The 19,036-nt window shown below is 37.6% G+C and overlaps 1 protein-coding gene across 4 annotated transcripts in view; it reads left to right on the forward strand.

Moving 5' to 3' along the window:
• Nucleotides 1–4,898, forward strand: part of LOC126379908 (transcription initiation factor TFIID subunit 4) — a 58,183-nt gene extending 53,285 nt beyond the window's left edge. For all 4 annotated transcript variants that reach the window (XM_050028917.1, XM_050028914.1, XM_050028913.1 and 1 more), the window contains 5 exons: nucleotides 674–1,047; nucleotides 1,125–1,320; nucleotides 2,965–3,138; nucleotides 3,296–3,457; nucleotides 3,590–4,898. In XM_050028917.1, the coding sequence (XP_049884874.1) occupies nucleotides 674–1,047; nucleotides 1,125–1,320; nucleotides 2,965–3,138; nucleotides 3,296–3,457; nucleotides 3,590–3,718 (1,035 nt within the window). In that variant the 3' untranslated portion in view covers nucleotides 3,719–4,898. The remainder of the gene's footprint in view (nucleotides 1–673; nucleotides 1,048–1,124; nucleotides 1,321–2,964; nucleotides 3,139–3,295; nucleotides 3,458–3,589) is intronic.
• The last annotated feature ends 14,138 nt before the right edge of the window (nucleotides 4,899–19,036 follow it).

A 19,036-nucleotide genomic window follows, 5' to 3' on the forward strand; every position in this document is an offset into this window, starting at 1 on the left:
TCAGCTACTTCCACAGCATAATGTCTTACGGTATTTTGCTGTGGGGTCGAGCCGCTGATGTAGAAACTATTTTCATCATTCAAAAAAGAGCAGTTCGCGCTATTTATAAGCTGCGTTGTCGGGACTCTTTGAGGGAGCTGTTTAAAGAAATAAATATACTGACGGTCGCAAGTCAATATATATGTGAAAACATTATGTATGTACGTAAAAATTTATCTCTCCTTCCGAGAAACTGTGAAAGGCATACTTACAATACAAGAAATAAACATAAAATTGCTATTCAAAATTCTAGATTAAGTAAAAAAAAATCATCTTTTTTGGGGTTATGTATACGTTTTTACAATAAAATACCAGATAATATTTTAAATTTGTCAGAAAATAAATTTAAAGCTCGTGTGAAGCTTACTTTATGTAAAAAAGCTTATTATAAGATTAATGACTACCTAAATGATATAAATATCTGGTATTGAATGTGTTCCTCTAGTTATTAAATAACTTGTAATGTATATCCTCATTGGTTTTTAAAAGATGTGTTGCTGTTGCAGTTTCTTATCATTTCTTCTAAATGACGTAAATTCAAAAATGTTACATTGACCTTCAACAAGTTTATCCATGATAATTACGTTGAATAAATGATTCTGATTTCTGAATACACATATTGTTATTTTTGCAGCAGCAGCAACAGCAGCAGAAGCCATCGAACAAATCTGGGAGTACAATCGCTGTTCTTCAGAACATCCCGGTACATACCAAGATAAACGTAAACAAAGTGAGCACCGGTAAATCTATGACAGTAAACAGCAAGGCTAACTACACGCGGCCGTCGGTTCCCTCTGCGGCGCTCTCCACTGTCTTAACTCCGGGGAAATCTTTATTGAAAGAAAAGGAGAAGAAGACTGCGATGCAGTACTCGTCGCAGCCGTACGTAGACGACAAGATGGCAGGCGACGACGACATCAACGACGTTGCCGCTATGGGCGGCGTTAACTTGGCCGAAGAAACGCAACGAATTCTTGGCTCGACTGAGCTGATAGGCACTCAAATCAGGTATGGTAATTGACATTCAGATACAATATTGTTGATTTGTTAGGAACATATTATAATGCTCATTTGCCTGTGTTTAGATCATGTAAGGACGAGTACCTCGTGCCGATGGGCATAATGCAGAGTCGGTTAAGGGCCTCGACGGCCAGGCATGAGCTGGAAGAGCCATCGCCAGAGGTAGCGGGCCTGGTGAGCCACGCCGTTCACGAGCGACTCAAGAACCTCATCGAGAAACTCGCCGTCATCGCGCAACACAGGATCGATCTCATCATCAAGGTAAGTGCTCTGAGCTGGCTATCGCGAAATAAACTGAATTTCCTTGCAAACAGAGTTAACGTTATATTCGTAGCTAAAAAATAAACCCTCAATGCATTTTTATTGCAATTCTGATAAATAAACTTAATCTGAATGAATAACATAAACTATTGCATGTAATATTTTTATTATATGTGGTGTGTTCTACTAAAGCAAATCATCATGCAGGAACGTCAGGTAATAAATATTTCAGAATTTTCTCTGCACTTTTACATTACGTGTTGTGAGAATTAGTAGAGTAGTAAATAGTAATTTTACGTTACATTATGTTATACAGTTTGCGTATTTTAAGGCCTTTTTTGCTATTGCTCTGGTGCCTTGTGATTGTTATACTGTTTGTGCACTGCAAAAGTTTAATTATAACATGAAAACATGTCCTTATGAGACTCGCTCAAAGCTTTGATATTTTTACTTTTTTAAATATACTACTGCCTCTTGCCAAAGAAGCTAGCGTAAAAGTAAAATTAGGTTCGAAAGCCATTCGCCGCACTTTTACCATTTATATTGAAATGACACTGTTTCCTTACCAAAGCTTAATGCACAAAAAAATAAGTTTTAATTGATATGGTATGTATGTATGATAAAGAGGACGCCTCTACGAAGCTAAGACTAGCCATGTATAACTAGCCACCGTCCAAATTAAAGCAAAGTGCAAAGTGGTTTATTGACTGCCGGATAAGTTGGATTGATACCTAAATATATTTTAGTAATACATGGTATAAGATGAAGTTTCTCCCCTCTATATAAGCGTAACATAGTTGCAATACAGAAGCTAATTTGTTTCGTTTATTTGAATTATTTAGGCATGTTGACGTTGTCGTATACTTACAGCGAATTAGTTGCAACTTGCAATTGTTAAATGTTATTTTAACTTATACTTGGAAAACAAACAAATAAATACTTAGGATAGTTAGAGCTTGTGTGCGTCAAGCTAGCGGCCTAAAAAAAAAATGGGCACGAAAAAATAATTTTACCATACCAAAAATTAGTACTCTTATTGAAAAAAATAGTACACAAAAAAAATAGAAGAATAAAAAAAAGAAGAAGAATAAGAAGAAGTATAGAATTTTTGGTATGGTAAAATTATTTTTCGTGCCCATTTTTTTTTTGAGGCCGCTAGCTTGACGCACACTTAGAGCTTTTGTACTTATGCGAACACGCACTGAAGCAACCTCCGGTTGATTGAAGGAAGGCCTGTCCCAGCAGTAGGTCGTCTTTATGTATATTTTTATAATGAATCCTTAATGCATAAAGATAATCACTAAGATACAAATAAGTACTATACTCTGAATATTAACTAGGTACAGTAAATACACAGTATTTAATACAAAATGATGTTATGTTCGATGCTTATCACACCACATATAATGTGTATCATTAATGAAGAAGTACCATATTTTTTTACGAGTTATTGATTTTACGAGTCGTATATACTTAGTCGTATAAATTTTTTCCTTTTATTATTTATGTAAAACCTAGTTTTTTAGGCGTGCGCGTTATAACAACAATAGTTATAAATCGACACAGTATGCTTTTGCTTTTGCTGTTTAATGTATTACGAAGAAAGTGCAACGGTATGTCATGTGCATATTGTTTTGTCTACAGACTGACACCAGATACAAAGTAACACAGGATGTGAAAGGACAGCTGAAGTTCCTCGAAGAACTAGATCGTGTTGACAAGAAACGACGTGAGGATTCTGAGCGGGAAATGCTCCTACGAGCAGCCAAATCCAGGTCCAAGAATGAAGACCCTGAACAAGCTAAGCTGAAAGCAAAAGTAAGACAAACATGCACACATATATATTTTAGTTTAATCGACAAACATATTCGTATATTTATTTAGTTTAAATTCAGTCGTGCACTCACGCAGCAGAATGGAATGTGCTGGAATATGTTGAGTATGCATTCGATTTCAAATACAACTGTACTTTCAGGCCAAAGAAATGCAACGAGCTGAACTGGAAGAGCTCAGACAACGCGAAGCGAATCTCACGGCGTTACAAGCCATTGGACCTCGCAAGAAACCGCGACTGGATGGCCCTGGAGTCGCAGGCGACTCCGTAGCTAATGGTAGCGGGCACAGTGGAAGCGGATTTGTAAGTAATTTTTACTAATTATATTCCACTCTTGAAACTCAGCTTTGGCCGAAGCGTAACATATAGTTTGATCTTGATACCTTGATCACTTAATCCAGAAACTAGGTGTAATTTCATATGCATTACTTTCAGAGCGGTCGCAGTCAGCTGGCTCTGCGCACGCGCTTGAAGCGCATCAATCACCGCGACATGGTATTCCTTCTGGAGCAGGAACGTGAGACAGCGCACTCGCCCATGTTATTCCGCAGTTACCTCAAGTGACCTTACGTCAACGATTGGACCCTCAGTGGCAGACGTGACACGTCTACGTTAAAATTAGACAATTACTTCGTTGCACTATAATGATTAAAGTTGGAACACTAGAATGGAATGACCTAACAAGGTCCCCATGTACCCGAAGTTACTTTAGGTAACCTCTAGATATTAATTAATCCTGTTAAATTGAAGTGTTATGTAATATATGTAAAAGATTTGAATGAGTGACGATATTGACAGATTAAATAATAATTGTAACATAGTTAACACCAAAATGCCAGAATGTAATAAATTGACAGGTTATTATAAATTCTCCATGATATTTTTGGCCAGTGGACACTTGCCAGAAGCATAATGTTACCTGTATTTTGTATTGTACATAGTAATCAGGACTAAAACGGTATCAAAATTTATTCAAATGCCCACAGCAATTACTACATACACACTGTAGCTTATATTTTTATAATACCTGTCAGTGGAATCTGAAAGCATGAGTGGTTTTTTGGGAATATACAGCAAGGTGACCAAGCGCAGTGACACATTATTATTATTACCATTTTGCATGATATATTTTAACTCAAACATCAGTTGCTGACTTTCAATAGTTCCAATCTGATGTCCAATCATTTAGCTAAACTTGTGAATATGAACAAAATGTTGTTGGCAACAAAAATTAATAATTTAGATTATTGTATTTTCTCATTCAATAGTGAATTAAATATTATGAACTTGTAATTATATTTACTTATGAAATAAGTAATAGTTATTAATCGTTATTGTCATGACGCTAATTTCATATAAATATTGAATGGTTCATTAAAAACTTTTTATACACCAAAGCGAATGTAGCAAATTATGATGGAAAAGATTTCTGTATTCAAAACTTGCTGTACATTCCAATAAATATTTTGTTGCAATCTGCAATATAAGGGTAAATCATTTAGGAAATTAATTAGGTACTTATTTTTAATTGTAAATTAAGTAGCAAGCTAATAGATATTCATATATAGAATCTACCTACACTGGTAGTTTCTATAGATGAACACTTATATTATTTGTGTATAAATTGTTTTCCTGTTTCATACAGGGTAGTTTGTAAGATATCATGCAATGTTTTTAAAGCTCCATATTGTGAAATACATGTTTTGTATATGAGAAACGAAAATAAAGTTATGTACTATAAATACCTACCATTGTTTTTTATTCTTCAAATCACTGATTATACTTCTACAAACAGCCTTCCTTATTTAGATACCTATATTTTAAGATAATCGATTGGCCTAGTTATTATATGTAAACGGTTCCAATTTTTATCAGTATATAATAACGTCGCGATCCTTCCTGGTGCTTCTAGTATTAATACAATTGAAATTGCATCCAAATGAATGCATTCATATATCCTGTTTCGCATCTTTTTCGAAGACTACTAATTTATTAAATATAAAAAAGTAAGAAAACGTTTCTTAGATATAATTTATTTGTCACACATGTGTGCAAGCACGTCTGAAGTTGCAGTTTGTACGTACTTCATCCCTCAATGTATATTCGAGTAGAAAAAATCGCAAGCCGAGGACGTACCGCTCCCAGTGCCGCCTCTGTTTGAAGCAGCTTTTAGTCAATATGTCTTAATCAAAATCTAGAGTGATGTCCAATACTAAATCAGCTCAAGTCCTCATTGTATACCTATTCATTCTTCTAAAGCAAATAAAATATATTTGGGTATACAGTACACATACAGCACTTAGTTCATTACGAGCGACAAGCTACTAAGGATTAAACCACATCTGTCAGCACTTCATCCCACGTTATTAATACTCCAATTAGTCTAAATGCAATAAAACAAAAGAAATAGGTACATTGCACAAAGAAAATAGAAACAAAGAGAAATGTAAATATAGGCATTCCTACCTAGTTAATAGGTAGGTATATTCATTACGTTTATCACATTTTTTTTTAATAGCGTATATTTATACAGAGATTTTTGTTGTATGGGAGCACATTTTTAACAAGATGGTGTGACTTTAAGAGGTCTAGAGGTAAAACTTGTACTGATAGAAAGCACATTTTATACAAATACTTACCTACCTACTATACTGTGAGGAATGTGTACTATGTGTGAGCAAGCAAAATGCGATGTGACAGATGTGGTTTTACGTAGGTTTGACCCTAAAAATGAGCAAGATTTAAGAGCACCACTTGGTGCGCAATTTATTAAAGCACTTATTGACATTGAATATTTATACTAGAATGGCATGAAGGAGGAGCTCGGTGGCGCAGCGGTAAACGCGCTCGTTCTGCGATTGTTGAAGTTAAGCAACTTTCGCAAAGGCCGGTCATAGGATGGGTGACCACAAAAAGAAAAGTTTTCATCTCGAGCTCCTCCGTGCTTCGGAAGGCACGTTAAGCCGTTGGTCCCGGCTGCATTAGCAGTCGTTAATAACCACCAATCCGCACTGGGCCCGCGTGGTGGTTTAAGGCCCGATCTCCCTATCCATCCATAGGGAAGGCCCGTGCCCCAGCAGTGGGGACGTTAATGGGCTGATGATGATGATTTATACCAGAATAATCGATTATGCACTGGAAAATATTGCAACGAAAACAATTTGTAAAATTCGTTAAACGGTAATGTAATCATACTTGACACAAGGATGTTTGTTTGTAAGAACTGGCATAGTTTGGCATCCCCACCAGTTGTGCCCACTGTCATTGCTTCCGCAACATTGCAGGCAATTGATGTAGGTACAATTACATTACTATTGATGGAGGTCATTTATAGGGAATAAGTGTCATGATAGTAAATTGAAAAATTAAGTCCATAATTTTTTATTCATATCATTGAAATAAAATCAGTAAAATGAGAGATGAATGCTTTCAACCAAAACTGACCTACTCCACTAAGAAATACAACATAAAAAAAGTATGACGTCAGCAAACCCTGAAATCACATATGCTCAAATTACAGCAGGAACCAACCTAGAACTAATCTTAGCCAAACAATCTGAAAAGTTAGATCGTCTCATTGACCAAATGGGAACCCTCATGGGTCTCCTGACAACAATTGTCAATAAATTAGTCCACTAAAATGGCAGTTAAAATAGCTACATGGAACATTAACGGCCTGCTTGGGAAGAAACATGAAGTGGAGGCTTTTATAAAAATGCACAATATAGATGCCTTACTGGTTATCGAGGCACATCTTACGGCTAAGGTATCATTCCGTCTCGATGGATATAACACCTATGCCACTTATCATCCAGATAACACAGCACATGCAGGCACAGCAGTAATCATCAAACAAAATGTGAAACACCATACACTACCAGATTACCGAACACCTAAAATACAAGCCACATCTATATTGATATACGATAAACAGAGTTCTATTAAAATATCATCTGTGTATTGTTCTCCAAAACAGAAAAGAAATCCTGAAACAATTGAAAACGATTTTAATAGTTTCTTTCAAACACTCGGCAATAGAGTAATAGCAGGAGGTGACTGGAATGCTAAACACACTATGTGGGGCTCGCGTCTTACAAACACCAGGGGACGTCAGTTATACAAGAGCATACGCCAACAACAATTCGACATTCTGTCGACCGGACAAGCCACTCATTATCCAACAGACTCAACCAAAATCCCGGATCTGTTAGACTTCTTCGTCTACAAAGGAGTTCAATCTCACTTTCCCGCCATTGAAAGCTGCCTGGATTCTTCATCAGACCATGTACCACAAATCACAACCTTGAGTTCTACCTTGATACATCGAACAGTTCCTGCTTACTTATACAATAAGCACACAGACTGGGGTGCGTTCTACCAACACCTAAATGAAAACCTAGATCTCAGACTAAGTATGAAAACGAAAGAAGACATCGATAGTGCTGCCGAGTACATAACAAAGAACATTCAGGAAGCTGCATGGCTGTGTACTCCAATACCCCGAGTAACATCAAAGGCACCGTTCAATCAATACATACCAAATGTCGTCAGGGCGAAAATCTTGGAAAAACGGCGCTTACGGAGAGTTTGGCATTGCAGTCGACACCCACCTGATAAAAAGGACTTTAATAGAGCTGCGGCAGAGCTTAAAAAACTTTGATTGATACCGAGAATGAAACGCTGGAAGTACATTTGCAAAACCTAACACCCGCTGCTCCCACCAAAAACGAATATTCGCTATGGAAAAACGTAAAATGTCGTGAAAAACCTCAATCAGCTCAGCATCCACTCAGAAATGTAAATGGCACGTGGGCAAAAACAGATCAAGAAAGGGCGGAAGCGTTTGGATTGTTTTTAAGTGGTGTTTTTACGACCAACGAAGATCTTAGTGATAGAGATACGGATCGAGAGGTGACATCATTTCTAAAAAGCGATCTCCAGCTTAGTCCTCCTTTACGATGCTGTACGCCTGCAGAGCTCCGTCGGACAATACATGACCTTGAACTCAAAAAAGCCCCCGGGTTTGACCTAATAACAGCGGAAGTGCTAAGAAACTTACCAAGAAAGGCGCTGGTCTTGATCGTATCTCTGTTTAACGCCATATTAAGGTCTGCGTATTATCCAAGTATTTGGAAAGTCTCGCAGATAACAATGATTCCAAAACCTGGAAAGCCGCCACATCTGACGTCCTCATATCGACCCATAAGTCTTCTTCCGGTTCTGTCAAATGTGTTTGAGAGAATCTTGGCAACACGACTGAATGAATGTCTCATGGAAGGGTCGCTCATTCCAGAACATCAATTCGGGTTTCGGAGGCATCACTCAACTATTGAGCAGGTGCATAGAGTGTGTGAGCACGTTAGAAAATCCCTAGAACACAAGAAATACTGTTCAGGAGTGTTCCTTGACGTGCAACAGGCCTTTGACAAGGTCTGGCACGATAGCCTAAAGTACAAGCTCAAAAAACGCTACCACATAATATGTACCTTCTCTTAGAATCCTACCTAGAGAGCCGCATTTTCTATGTTAAAATCAACGACGCAGTTTCAGACTTCTATGACATCAAGGCTGGAGTCCCCCAGGGATCAGTGCTCGGACCATTGTCGTACCTCGTATTCACGGCTGACGTACCTGAGTCAGACAGTGTGATGACGGCTACATTCGCGGATGATACTGCTATCCTGTCATCGGACATTAACGCTGCGACTGCTTCAAGTAATCTGCAGATACATCTAGACAAGGTCCACACCTGGATGAAAGCCTGGCGTATCAAGGCTAGCGCAACAAAGTCCAACCACATAACTTTTACCTTGAGGAAAGAAGACTGCCCACCCGTGAAACTTGGCCAAGAGACCATGCCACACAATACAACAGTAAAATATCTCGGCTTTCATCTAGACGGGAAGCAAACTTGGAAAACACATATCCAAAAGAAACGTGATGAATGTAACCACCGATTTAGGACATTGAAGTGGCTCCTGGGCAGAAGATCACGGCTCTCCGTCGAAAATAAAATACTGGTGTACAAAGCGGTACTGAAACCAGTATGGACTTACGGCATTCAGTTGTGGGGTGCTGCAAAAACATCAAATATGGAAATACTACAACGCTTTCAAAACGGAGTGCTCAAATCGCGCGAGCATCTTGGTTCACTCGCATGGACGAACTTCACGAGTACCTTGGAATGAGGACAGTTAAGCAAGAAATTGCCACCACTACAAGGCTATACAGAGATCGAATTACTCATCACCAAAACAAACTGGCCCGGAGTTTAAGTGACAACCACTATATGAGACGCCTCAAAAGGACGCACTTATGGGATAACATACAGTAGCACCTTAATGAAGGCAGCCTTCTAATGAGGGGGCCTGTGTTTTTTTTTTTGACGTTGGGAAATGCGTTATGGTGTCGCCACCCGGTATACCCACTAAAACCCAACGGTGTTCCTCTTTGCCGCCGTGTGGCGGGGATACGGGAACGCAATTGCACACAACCGCGTCAAAGAGGGGGCCTGTCCTGCATGTTAATAAAACCAAACCATCAAAGCTGCTTATGATCAGTCGACTGATCGCATGTTTGGCCACAAAAATGAAAAAAAAAATGATTTGTTTTTTTTCTCTACTCCTAAATGTTTGAAGCAAGCCGTGTTAGGGGGCCCGTGTTGTTCTGTGGTAACAAGGGATAGTTCAACTTTATGGTTTTATGGCAACCGGTTGTAAGGGATAGTTTTTAAACTGTTTTTTATAAACTCAAAAATGACATTGTTCTTATCATCTACGATTTCCTTTGCATCTCTGGGTCCACAGAGTACTTTGTAACTTCTGGGTCTTTCATTAGAAATGCGAACATGAGAATCCATGTCGCGACGACTCTTTTAACTTGTGTATATTTATAATTGGGTCGTGTACTAGGTTCAAGATAAATTATGAAATTCCGATTACTAAATAAAGACCGATCTAAAACTAATGAAAAACATTTTCTTTTTTCTATTTAACTTATTTACAAATTTTAATCAAGAAAAACGTAATAATAAGTCCGACATTTTATCACGTTTTTCTATGACGTCACAGTGTGCTTTTTTCATAGAAACTCCATAGTAATTTCGTGTTTTGACGTTTAGTAAAAAGTAACTGATTTGATAAATTGGAAACTAGCCTATTATATATGGGTCGTTCTTCTTTTTTATCGACAATGATCTGTCCTTCGTTCTGCTTCTGATAAGTTATGTTTTAGAATTTTGTTTCATGTTTCCACTGTCCAAAAATATAGTTATCTTATTATACTCAAAATACAAGCAAAATACTAATCGGTTCCTCAATTAGTCCTTAAAGAAGCTTGATTGTTTTTCACAAAATTCTGTGACAGAGTGGTAAATTAAAATGCTGTCTCCGATGAAAAGGACCACTCTGTCACAATACCGGTCAGTATGTGTAGATAGGATGTAACTCTTACTCACTCATAGGGCACTATGTCAGTGATCAGATCCTCAATATGGCTTTCCTTACACCTTTCCTTTCACCTCATGGTTACGGATTACTTCTGTAAATTTAAGAAACATAAATGAACTACTGATTGGTGATACAACTACCACCTACTTGGTGACACATCACCCTGCAGAATGTAAGCTTATCTCTCTTAATGACTCTGGCTGAACACCAGCGTATGTGATCTTAATCGTTACTCTCAGGTTTTACTTTATGTCAGTTAATTGCCCTTTTATACATGTTAACTGTTACTGATTCTTATAGTATTTCTAACTGAGTCGGTAGTCAAGAAGGACTCTTTCAATGGTGTGCTTATCAGCACTTAGTTAGCTAAGGAGGACTTATTCATTAGTGTGCATGCCAGCACTTGGGTGGCCAAGAAGGCCCTATTCACAAGTTATTAAACAGAATTTGGCATCATCGTTAGTAAAATTATAGTCAAAATAATAAAAGGGAGTTATATCAACACTACGTAGCTTTGGTAACAGCATCAGCAGGACTTTCTGCACTTTTTCACTCATATAAAAGTTAAACTCACTTTAACTACCTAGGTACTTTCTTAGAAAACTAGCTTGTCAATTTTTTTATTTTTTTTTTTGTTTTGGTTTTCCCCGAAGGGTAAGGCAAAGGGAACTATGCCCATACAGCCATGTCTGACGTATTTTTTTTCTTGATGATTAATGAAATGATGAAAGGTGATGATGATGAAACCTAAGCCCCCACCCTCGGAGTAGACTCCTACTCCGAACCCCAAACGAATTAACTCAAAAGTCCGCATAAACTTTTGAGTTATGAAGCGGCTTCCCGGCACGAAGCGAAAATAGGCAGATACACTTTGTTTATTGAATACTCCAATATAATAACACTCGCGAATGTCTTCCGACTAACTTAATGCGATCATTAACCACAAAACACCACTTCGTATTAATTATTTAGATTACTCAATGAAGAAAGCAACTGTCCCGTTCCCGTTTCCCGCCGAAAAGCCCTAGCTTGTCAAGACAAAATTTAATACCATAGACCTTTTTTTTTGTTTTGGTTTTCCCAGAAGGGTAAGGCAAAGGGAACTATGCCCATACAGCCATGTCTTACGTATTTTTTTTCTTGATGATTAATGAAATGATAAAAGGTGATGATGATGAAACCTAAGCCCCCACCCTCGGAGTAGACTCCTACTCCGAACCCCAAACGAATTAACTCGAAAGTCCGCATAAACTTTCGAGTTATGAAGCGGCTTCTTGACACGAAGCGAAAATAGGCAGATACACTTTGTTTATTGAATACTCCAATATAATAACACTCGCGAATGTCTTCCGACTAACTTAATGCGATCATCAACCACAAAACACCACTTCGTATTAATTATTTAGATTATTCAATGAAGAAAGCAACTGTCCCGTTCCCGTTTCCCGCCAAAAAGCCTAATACCATAGACCAAGTAGAGACGCTACGCATCAGACGGAAATGTTCCATAGTAAAAAAAAAGCTCTGTGGAAACTGCTCTTATAGAACATGACAGCTCTTTTTTTTTAAATTATTTGCCTTTTTTTTTTTTTTTCTCTTTGGCGTCATGCGACTTGCATATTTTTTTTTTTTTTTTTTCTCTTTGGCGTCATGCGACTTGCATATTTGCCATTAAATGTAGATTTGAATGTAGAGGATAAAGACTTAGGAAACGTTTATGGAGATAGGAATTTGGATAGGAACGAAATTTTGAAATAAAGGATCATAAGGTAAGGTAAGGAATATCAATATACTTACACATATAAATAGGTATAAAATAAACATATATTTAACTATAATTTTATATTATTTACTTGAATAAATGTGGCTAACAACTTATATATTTGAGGATCATTAGAAGCAAGTAGGACCGAAATAGATGTAGGAAGAGGGACTTTTTGTAATAAAAGATTTTTAAAAAGAAGGGAGTTGTCATGTAGAGGGCAAGCCAGAAAAATGTGGTTAACATGACCAGTATCCAAACCACATTCACAGTCGCCACTTGATATAACGCCAATCTTTGCAAGGAAAGATGCACAGCATGTATGACCGAGCCTCATACGTATGAGGCAGGACGTTGCTCTCTTGCCAACTTTAACCCGGAAGAACCAAGGCTTGCTTAAAATAATTGGTTGAATTGATGAATAAAATTTACCTTTGGTCTGAGAACTCACTGCCCATTCATCCCCCCAATATTCATGAAGATATAAGCTAGGTAAATTAACTAAATCATGGGTGTAGTTTTTATATGTAAATAAGTCACCACTATCCACAGCCTCTTTAGCAAGAAGGTCGGCTTTAATATTGCCAGGTATTTTGCTGTGTCCAGGGATCCAACAAAAAGAAACTGAATACCCTAGGCGAATACATTTATACAGTGACCTTCGTATATCTATAATAATCGGAAATATTATTTTAGTTCTGAATGGAAATTTTAATAAAGCCTGAAGACTGCTTCTAGCATCTGAAAAAACTACCGTGTTCTTAAGTTTCATGGTTATAATGTAATCTATTGCTTTAAAAAGACCTAAGCATTCCCCAGTAAAAACAGACGTTTCTGGTGGCATTTTAATTTTCTGAATTATATTATACTGAGCATGGTACACTCCCACACCAACATTTCCTGATGACGAGAGCTTTGATGCATCCGTGTATATATGGTGGGCATGAGGCCATTGTAAATCTTTTGTAATACAGAACATGGCACTTACACTAGGATCACTTCTAATAAAGCCCAAATTTAGGGATACATCAGGGGATAGAACTAAAGGTTCAAATTCGTCACAAAACAAAGGATGTGCAGGCTGTCTGTGAGTGGGGGCTTGAAGATATATAAACTTTTGAAAACTTTTAACAAGACATGGGATAGGTTTGTGGGACCAATAAGGGGAAGAAAGTGTAAGATCAAACAGTAACTGAAGTTTCTGGTAAAGAGGGTGGTCGATAAGTTGAAAAGACCGAAATATAAACTTATCACATAAGTATTGACGCCTTAAATGCAAAGGAGGGTCGGAACATTCTATTTGTAAGCAGTTAGTTGGGCTGGATCTCATGGCACCACAAATCAATCTCAGAGATTTGTACTGAATGGAATCCAGGTCCTGAAAAGATTCTACGCTACCTGGCACAAGAATGAAGGTACCATAGTCTATTATGCTCCTGATTAATGCATTATATAATAACTTAAGCGAATAAGGGTGCGCACCCCACCAAACTCCTGCAAGGCATCGAAGAATATTAAAATTACGATCACATTTACCGGTAACGTATTCGATATGATGTTTACCCGATAATTTATCGTCAAGAATGACGCCAAGGAACTTTGCTGAAGTTTTTACTGGGATAGGATTATTATTAAATGCAACAGTTACAGGAGGGATCATTAATCGTCTTGTAAACACAACTACAGAGCTTTTAGGAGAAGAAACATCTAGGCCATTTAAATCCAACCAAACCTTAAGCAAATCAAGAGACCGACATAAGGCTGAAGAGGCATTCTGAATAGATTTGTCAGAACAGTACAACAGGAGGTCGTCTGCATATTGAAGAATACTCACATTATCATCTAGGGAAGATTCTAGATCTGAACTATAAACATTATACAACAAAGGGCTGAGTACCGACCCCTGTGGGAGACCTTTCCAGACTAATCGTGACAAAAAATGCTCGTCATCCGTAAAAAACTGAATACAACGCTCAGAGAGCATATTTATGATAAATGAAGAAAGCATGGAAGGTACATTAAAAGCCAATAATTTCTTATATAGTATAGATAAAACTACATTGTCGTAAGCTGCAGTAATGTCCAGAAAAGCTGCTACGACGGACTGGTTAGAAGAGAATGCCAGTCGTATATCAGTGACAAAAATAGCTATACTGTCCATTGTACTTTTACCTTTTCTGAAGCCGTACTGACTTGTACTAAGTAAACCTTTGCTCTCCATAAACCATTCTAATCTATTTTTAACCAGATGTTCAGTAATTTTAATTAAGACCGATGACAGAGCAATAGGACGATAAGATGAAGCAAGGGTAGGATCCTTATTAGGTTTCAGAATAGGAAACACTTCTTGAACTCTCCATGCAGGGGGTATATTACCGGATAGCATAAAACTATTAATTAGGTTAAGCAAATAACCTAAAGCATCATCACCTAGATTAGCTACAAATGAATATGGTATTCCATCAACGCCAGGAGCTGAATCCTTCACATTTGATAAGACGCCTTTCATTTCATGGTGAGAAAAGGGGCTATTTAGTCCAGTACGATCATCGACAGCTGGTGAAATCATTATAAACTCTGAAACATAAGGAGGAGCTGGGTATCAATAAATTTATGGGTCAAATTCTGAGGAAGAGCAGAAGGAGAGGATTCCTTGAAAGCACCCCTGAATCTTCTTATATTCGCCCAAACTTCAGATGGGCTAACATCTGGGCAAATTGATAGGCAAAAAGATCTCCATCCATCAAATTTTTTTTGTTTAAACATTTTTTTACAAGCTTCGATATTTTCAGTTACTTTATTAAAGTTTTCATCTGTTGAACATTCAAAATATAACTTTTCAGCTTCTTTACGTTTTCTAGCAGCCTCTGTACATTCACTGTCCCACCAAGGTGGAGAAGGTATTCCACAGCCTACTTTTTTCAACGGAAAAAGTTCATTAGCTATCTCTATAAACGCTCCGGCAAATGTCTCTGCACAAAAGGTTTCATTTCCAGGTGTTACAGGAGGGAAACAACAAATTTTACTTTCCATTCGAGATTTAAAAGTATTCCAGTCGGCATTCAATAATCTATATTTCAAACGAATCCGTTTTCGAACAGTTTCGTGTTGAAAAGGCAGAGTGATAATAAGACTATAATGATCACTTCCAAAAGTGTATTTAAGGGCTTCCCAAGAAAGATATGGAGCAAGATTTGGGGTGCAAATTGATAAGTCTGGAGCACTCTTTCCCTGTGAAGGAGAGGTGCGACGGGTAGGTGAACCAGTATTAAGGATACAAAGATTAAGTGTGTCCAACATATTGTAAACAGTGTTACCATTTGTATTGGATAAAGAACTTCCCCACGACACATGCTGGGCATTGAAGTCCCCTAACACTATAAAGGGTTTAGGAAGTGAGGAAAGAATATTATGTACCTCATTATATATCTGAGTAGAGGGATGTGGAATATAAATAGAAACAAAACAGATATTTTTGATAATTGCAGCTACAACAGAGTAATCATTTCTATGATTGATTTGTTTATGTATAAAGGAAGTGGGATGCTTTATTAATAAAGCAACACCATTAAATCTATCAGGTCTATCCTCTCGAATGCAAGAGTAGCCTGAAATTTTAAAATTATAACTTGGCTTGAGCCAAGTTTCTTGTAATGCTATAATTAGAGGTTTGTACTTGTTAACTAAAAATAATAAATCTTGTTTTTTAGGAATTACGCTCCTGCAGTTCCACTGGAGAACTTTGGAATTTAGGTCCATTATGGAGTGTTTTAGAGATTTGTGCAAGAGAATCAATGAGAGCTGCGTTGGACGGTGGAATTAAGTTTGACTGCGAAAGTAAGTTTAATAGGGCTATAATAAGTTCAGAAATCGGAATATTAGAAGGATCATTGACTGTTTCTTGATATTTCAGAGCAGTTCCATTAGCAGATGCAGGCAAATCATACTCTCTAACCAGTTCCCTATGACTCTGAACGTCATAGCCTTTTGTAGCCCTGGGAGGAGCTTTTCTTGTTTGAAGAACAGTTTTTTTATAAGAGACTTTAGAAGGGGACTTAGCTGCTTGGGAAGGCGATGTTAAAAGTGGGACATTATCTGGGACATGATGGGATGAAAGAAGTGCTTCAGCATATGAGATCTTTGTTATGGCCGGATGAGTCTTTAAAGCTTCCGCATAAGAGATGCATGACTTTGCCATGGTCTCTTTTATAGCACGTTGGCGCTCATACTCCAAACACTTTCTATCTGTAGCCTGATGGTTGCCATTACATAAGCAACACTTGACATCTTCTTCATGAACTGAGCAGGTATCTCCATTGTGGCCCTGACCACACTTAAAGCATCTAGGTTGCGAGCGGCACTGGGTTTTCACATGGCCATAGCGACAACAACTAAAACATTGTACGGTTGGATAAATGTAAAGATCGACAGGGAGAGCTGTATAACACATGAAGACCCTTTTCGGTAAAATCTGACCATCAAAGGTCAGTACTACAGATTCTGTTGGTTTAAATTCCACCTTGGAATTAATAATGACTTTCCTATTCAACCGCCTTACTTTCAGAATAGGACCGCAGCCTATAGAGACTGTCGTATTCTCCTTCACTTCTTCTTCACTCCATTCAGCAGGTACTCCACGAACCACACCCATTCGAATTACTGAGAATGTAGGGATAAAAGCTTTATACTTTGAGGAGTCTAAAATAGGGTTTTCAAGAAAAGAGTTTGCATCTTCATACTTTTTGAAAGAGAGAGATACTCTGTTCCTTCCAATTCGTTTTAAGCTTCCATCCACTATACCTGTAACTTTGTTTTGTTTCAGGAATCGACCTAAAGACACAGGATGCAAAGAAACCCCATCATCAGGCGATGTCAGCTTATGCTGGATGTGTAACGTGTAAGGAGCTGCATCAGAACTAATATAATTCCTCCGAGCAATTTGAGACTGTGGAGAGTGGTTGTCAGCGACAGTTGAAATATTTTGTGACGCAACAGTTTCATTAAATAAAGGCAAAGAGATATTCTGAGTTTGGTTTTCATCAAGAGATTGGGATGCAGGCTGGATATTAGATTCAGTTTCAGATAGACATTGGCAATCAGATAGCCTCTTCTCATGACCCTTCCTTCTTTTTTTATTGCAATGTTTGCACATTTTAGAGCGTGAAACGCGCTTTCGTTTTTTCCCCTGAACTAAAGAACCATCAGTATCCATACTTGCTTCTTCATTCGTTGAAGCAACATTAGAGATTGTAACATAACTTGCAACAACAGGAGGCGTTCCCCCAGGATCCTCGGGCGGGTCCATGGCGGGAAAATTATAAAAAGAACTACTTACCAATAACTCGTTGATATTTACACTATACACAATATAAATAAAAAATAATTAATATATACAAACTAAATTACACCTAAACTAACCAAATGATCACTTTAAATATTTGAATTAAAATTTTAAAGCCACGAAAAAACACGTCCGCCAAACAATCCGTTTCCCGCGCTTTTCCATTATTTGCCTTGGAAGCAACTTGGAAGTTAGTAGCTTTGGGTGGTAGCAATTTTAGCCTTTTTAAGCCTAAATCGCTTCCCCTTTTCACCCTCGTGATAAAATCTAATTATTTTCATTTGGAATGGGAATTAGGTGCTATTTATTAATTATTTTATTTTTTAATGGGTTGTTTTCTGGATCTCATGTACTCAGAGTAAATATTTGCACAAATTGATGTCAGAGATTTTTTCGTGACAATCACACGCCTTCTTCATGTAGGGCTTCGAGGGGTGAAGTAAATGGGTGCATCTGAAATAAGAAACACGAAATAAAAAAAATAATAACCTCACAACAGCTCTAAATCGACAGAAACAAATAAACATCCTACTACGTCACACCCATACCTAGTCCATTCTGTCGAGGGCAATTTTTTTTGTGTTCTATCTTTAGATAAATATGAAAAGTAAAACAATATCAAAACAATTGCCCGTAACTGGATATTTGTGTATATCATAAGTACATATTAATCATTGATTCAAAATGTGTAAAACTTACCACTTTTGTCGCGACGTTGGTCGCGAAGTGTACATAGTGTCAATATTACTAATGGCAACATGAAGCAGAAATATTCCCGCCAGATTTTTTCGTGACAATCACACGCCTTCTTCATGTAGGGCTTCGAGGGGTGAAGTAAATGGGTGCATCTGAAATAAGAAACACGAAATAAAAAAAATAATAACCTCACAACAGCTCTAAATCGACAGAAACAAATAAACATCCTACTACGTCACACCCATACCTAGTCCATTCTGTCGAGGGCAATTTTTTTTGTGTTCTATCTTTAGATAAATATGAAAAGTAAAACAATATCAAAACAATTGCCCGTAACTGGATATTTGTGTATATCATAAGTACATATTAATCATTGATTCAAAATGTGTAAAACTTACCACTTTTGTCGCGACGTTGGTCGCGAAGTGTACATAGTGTCAATATTACTAATGGCAACATGAAGCAGAAATATTCCCGCCAGCGCGATGTTCCCCAGATTTGTCTATGGTGAGTTATAACTTGTCAGTTTGAATACCCACTTAGTAAAAGGAGAATATAAATCACTACGTTTACTTAATGGTTGTAAGAAAAGTGTTCTGAAATTGTGTGGTGGGACTTCAAAGGATTTCATCCAT

Source organism: Pectinophora gossypiella, chromosome Z (genome assembly GCF_024362695.1).
Source record: "Pectinophora gossypiella chromosome Z, ilPecGoss1.1, whole genome shotgun sequence".
Lineage (NCBI taxonomy): Eukaryota > Metazoa > Arthropoda > Insecta > Lepidoptera > Gelechiidae > Pectinophora > Pectinophora gossypiella.